The sequence below is a fragment of the Agrilus planipennis genome, unplaced genomic scaffold, assembly GCF_000699045.2.
Source record: "Agrilus planipennis isolate EAB-ADULT unplaced genomic scaffold, Apla_2.0 scaffold55, whole genome shotgun sequence".
Taxonomy (NCBI): Eukaryota; Metazoa; Arthropoda; class Insecta; order Coleoptera; family Buprestidae; genus Agrilus; species Agrilus planipennis.
Window position 1 is genome coordinate 517056 of NW_020438918.1, and position 4962 is coordinate 522017.

General features: G+C 33.5%; 1 protein-coding gene across 1 annotated transcript in view; it reads left to right on the plus strand.

Moving 5' to 3' along the window:
* LOC108736916 overlaps positions 1 to 4687 on the plus strand; it is a 12141-nt gene extending 7454 nt beyond the window's left edge. Inside the window, exon 3 of the mRNA XM_018469527.2 lies at positions 4471 to 4687. Coding sequence (XP_018325029.1) covers positions 4471 to 4543 — 73 coding nt within the window. The 3' untranslated portion in view covers positions 4544 to 4687. The remainder of the gene's footprint in view (positions 1 to 4470) is intronic.
* The last annotated feature ends 275 nt before the right edge of the window (positions 4688 to 4962 follow it).

Genomic DNA, 4962 nt, shown 5'->3' on the forward strand with positions numbered 1-4962 from the left:
AGCGAAGGGCGTCGTAGAGTTACAGCCACTTAAAAATTACTAAATTTTGAAATTTGAAAAAATACCTTGCAATTATTTTTTTTTTGCATAATCCTCAAAATTTTTAATCAAACTATTAGTCAGTATTGTATTTTTATATATTACAAATTTCAAAAATGGTTCTCAGTACGTAGTGTACCTACCCTAATATATACGTATATGTATATAGATAAGTTTCTTATTGCTGATTATTATTATTGTATCGGTTGTTTCTAGCAAGCACTTTCAAAAGATGACAACCTTTTAATGTGTTCTTTTACGGTCGTCGACCGAAATGTCAAACAAATTTGAAAAATGCAACTTTCCGAAGATTCGGAATTATGTCTAAATTGTATCCTTCCAACTAACGATAAGATATGTTCCGCTTTTACCCACATAATATGCCTACAGGATCGACAGAAATTCATTCGTCCTTACAATAAATCCTTCCTTACCTGTTCCATTACCAGTGACTTTGATAAATTGCAAATTCGATCATCTGACACGAATTCATGCTAAGAAATATCCCAGTAGGCAACTTCTTCTTTCCTCTTCAAATCAGTACATTCCTAAACACACTTTCATAACAATTTTATTTATTTGTCACGGAAAAATTCCGGTTATAATAAGTAACAGTTTATCGGATTGTCTTATAAGTTTTCTATTGTGTTTTCTTTTATTCAAACCAAACTAGCACGCAAATCGTCGTATAAAATTGATCACTATGTATACCGTAATTTTATCGGATTATTGTTTTTTTTTAAAATAACCGCGTTTATATTTAATAACAAAGTAATAATCAAACATTTCCGTTACGACAATGTCTTTAACGCTATAATTATTGTTTACACTACTTACAATTACTCGGAAAATGTAAACTGCATTACCAGACATTCTTCAAATGTTGAAAAATTTTTTTTGAAGTCGATGTTTTTAGGATGATACGTACGTTAGATTATATAAGCGCGTTAATCGAACGTAAAGAACTCCGATTCACGAATACGCAAATGTTACATTATATGCTTCTCGCGTCTTATCGGCTGCAAGCTCACTTTTGACTCATGCGCGCGCGCTTTCGACTCGTTCTGAAAACATTTCCCGAAGCCTGCCGAAGCAGTAAGACTTAACCAACAATTTTAAACGTTGAACTTCCATAGAAATCATCAAATCGAAATAAAAATAAATAACCAATACACATTTTGCACTCAACCACATAATTTCTACATTATCTAAACTACTTTTTTATAGATTAAAAGAAAAGATTAATTTCTCAGTGTCGGTACCTCTGTAAAAAAAAAAAAAAAAAAAAAATATTATTAGTGGAATGGAAAGGGATACAATATCACTATAAGTTCACTTAATAATATATTTATTTTGTACTTTAAGGCCACTAATTTCGAAAACACTACATCTCTAAACCACCAGACGGCCCACAGAGTAAAAAGGTGCGGAGATTATTGTCCTGTTGTTAAAGTTCAGCCCATAAAGATAAAAAAAGCGAAGCTGAAGCCCGTAATGTTGAAGAAAATAAAAGCAAAGCCAGTCAAAGTGAAAAAACTCAAGGTAGTGCCTATCGAAGTGGAACTAGCAGAAGTCAAAGAGGTTGCTTTGCGCCCGGTAAAGCTTAAACCTGTAAAAGTACGAAAAGCTAAAGTCGAAAAACTACCTCCAAAAACAATTTATAAATTAAAGGCACCAAAGTAAGCAACTATTACCATTTATACCAAAGGTGTTCAGTGTATTCTCGGTATATCATCATCATAAAGTCGTCTGTCCTAAGACTGGTTGGACACGCACCTCCACTCTTTCCTATCCTGAGCTAAACTTCGCATTTTTTTCCACAGCGCCCACCGTCCATGTTTCCAAGCGGACAGCGCCGCGCTTCAAACGTACACCTTTAACAAACTTTTCCGTATTTCTAAATTAATCGTTCGTGAGCATAGAAGTGACTTCTTTTTATTGAAGGCGACTCGACCCTACGCTATCCTTTACTTTATATCCCTACTACTCCTTCCGTCCTGACTTATCTGACTTCCTAGATACCTAAAATCGACCACTTCTTCTAATTTTTTGTCTCCTATCTTTATATTCGCTTTCTTCCATTGCATATCCATCCAGTATTTTTATTTTACTTTTATTTATTTCCATACAATAGTGTATTGTAATACCGCTTCCATTTTATGTAAACCTATCTCTAACTCCTCCTTGCTAAATGCTAATAGTGCAATATCATCTGCAAATCTAAGCATACTAATCTTTTGTCCATGTATATCTGTCCCTATACAGTTGTACTGTCTTTAATGATGTTGATCGCGCTTCAATGTATAGATTTAAAAGTAGAGGTGACAGTGTGCATCCCTTCTTAATGTTTACTTCCCTACGTTGCAGCTCTAGCTCTATAACTGCCTGTTGCTTTTTATACAAACTAAGTATTACTCTTCTATTTCTATAACTCATCCCTACATTTTTAAGTATATTTAACATTTCCGCCTGTATCTCATCTATACCTTATTATTCCTAAAGTTTTTGAATGTTACATCGAACTCGTCTCTCATTATGGTATAATCTAGCTCACCTATCTCCACACTATCTTCCTTCTCTAATATGTCTCCTAACTTATGGCCTGCGTATAGGTTCTCTAAATATTCTTTCCACCTATCTACCTTTTCGTCATCTTCTATCAAAATGACCCCTTCCTTGTTTCTTATATTATTACTACTGTACCCAACATTTCTAAAATTCCTTTTAATTATATTATAAGTCTTGTCCGTTTAACGTACTTCAAACTTTTCTTCTACTTCTTTACACCTCATATCAATTCACTGCCTTAGCTGCCCTACACTTTCTAATTATTTCCCACTTTAAAGCCCTATATCTTTTTTGCCCTTCTTTGTCTGTCCTGGTTTTGTATTTCCGGCTGTCTTCTATTAATCCTACAATCTCGTTTGTTATCCAGGGTTTCTTACTTTCGTTTTGTTTAAGATGTAGTATATCTGTAGCTGCTGACTGTAGGCACGCTTTAGTGCAGTATAACTCTTGGTATAAGCATGAGCAAAAAAGTTCAGTGATGACCTACTACTTTTGTTCCATATTGACTCCGAATGACTCCAATTCACTGAAAGTAACATGAAATTAACATTCTGGTTCCTTTTAAATGATTCAATTTCTCATTGACTAATAACGTCTGTTAAGCAGAAATACAAAATTCGTTGGTTATTTCCAGGATTACGATCTTAAATCCAAGTTCTAACCTTTGAAAGGATATAAAGAATGATAAATAATTATGGTAATAGCGAATATGTTAATAGCAAACCAATCCAATACAAATAATACATTGAACACTCTTATACTTATTTCAGGTTGAATTTTATTTCTTTAATACTTTTATTACTATTTCAGAGGTTGGTAATGTAACAATTACTTCAGGTGACATGGNTTTCTCAGTGTCGGTACCTCTGTAAAAAAAAAAAAAAAAAAATATTATTAGTGGAATGGAAAGGGATACAATATCACTATAAGTTCACTTAATAATATATTTATTTTGTACTTTAAGGCCACTAATTTCGAAAACACTACATCTCTAAACCACCAGACGGCCCACAGAGTAAAAAGGTGCGGAGATTATTGTCCTGTTGTTAAAGTTCAGCCCATAAAGATAAAAAAAGCGAAGCTGAAGCCCGTAATGTTGAAGAAAATAAAAGCAAAGCCAGTCAAAGTGAAAAAACTCAAGGTAGTGCCTATCGAAGTGGAACTAGCAGAAGTCAAAGAGGTTGCTTTGCGCCCGGTAAAGCTTAAACCTGTAAAAGTACGAAAAGCTAAAGTCGAAAAACTACCTCCAAAAACAATTTATAAATTAAAGGCACCAAAGTAAGCAACTATTACCATTTATACCAAAGGTGTTCAGTGTATTCTCGGTATATCATCATCATAAAGTCGTCTGTCCTAAGACTGGTTGGACACGCACCTCCACTCTTTCCTATCCTGAGCTAAACTTCGCATTTTTTTCCACAGCGCCCACCGTCCATGTTTCCAAGCGGACAGCGCCGCGCTTCAAACGTACACCTTTAACAAACTTTTCCGTATTTCTAAATTAATCGTTCGCTAGCGAGCAGAGAAGTGACTTCTTTTTATTAAAGGCGACTCGACCCTGCGCTATCCTCTGCTTTATATCTACTACTCCTTCCTGATTTATCTAACTTCCTTGGTACCTAAAATCGGCCACTTTTTCTAACTTCTAATTTTTCGTCTCCTATCCTTATATTCCCTACTTTTTCTTGCTCCCACGAATAACCGTATTTTTGTTAAATGTATTGGGACTGTATTGTATATATTATTAGATAACTTCAATGTAAGTATTTACCATTTTTATGCTTTACGGCTTTTAAGTTAGTATACTTAATCGTCTAATATAGGTAAACTATGTGAAGTAGTTCACAGCTTTTTCCATTTCAGGGGTGGTGGTGGTAAAAAGAAAAGCGGGTATGGATATGGATATGGATATGGCAAAAAAAAGAATCATGGATAAAATACAATACAGTTTATTGGAAAACATTAGATATTTTATAGCTTCTTCCTTTGCATATATCGTATATACAAAATAGTAAAAAACTGTTGCAATCAACGTTACTATGTTGTCTAAACTTTAAGATAATCCGGCCGGATTTTGAATAGCAACTAAATGAAATTATATAAAATAAAATTATTTTTATTTTATTATTTATGAAAAATTATTTTGAAAGCATTATTGTAGATGCAATAAATTTATTAAGATAGTACGAAAAGAAGTTTTATTTCACAAATGCGTGACTTGAACAGTTCGGTTGAATGCGGATTACGCTAACTTGAACATACAATGGCGTAATTAATTAATATACTCAAATCTGGTTTTACCATATAGATTCAAATGTCACATTAATTATATAAATATAATCTAAAAATTAAATA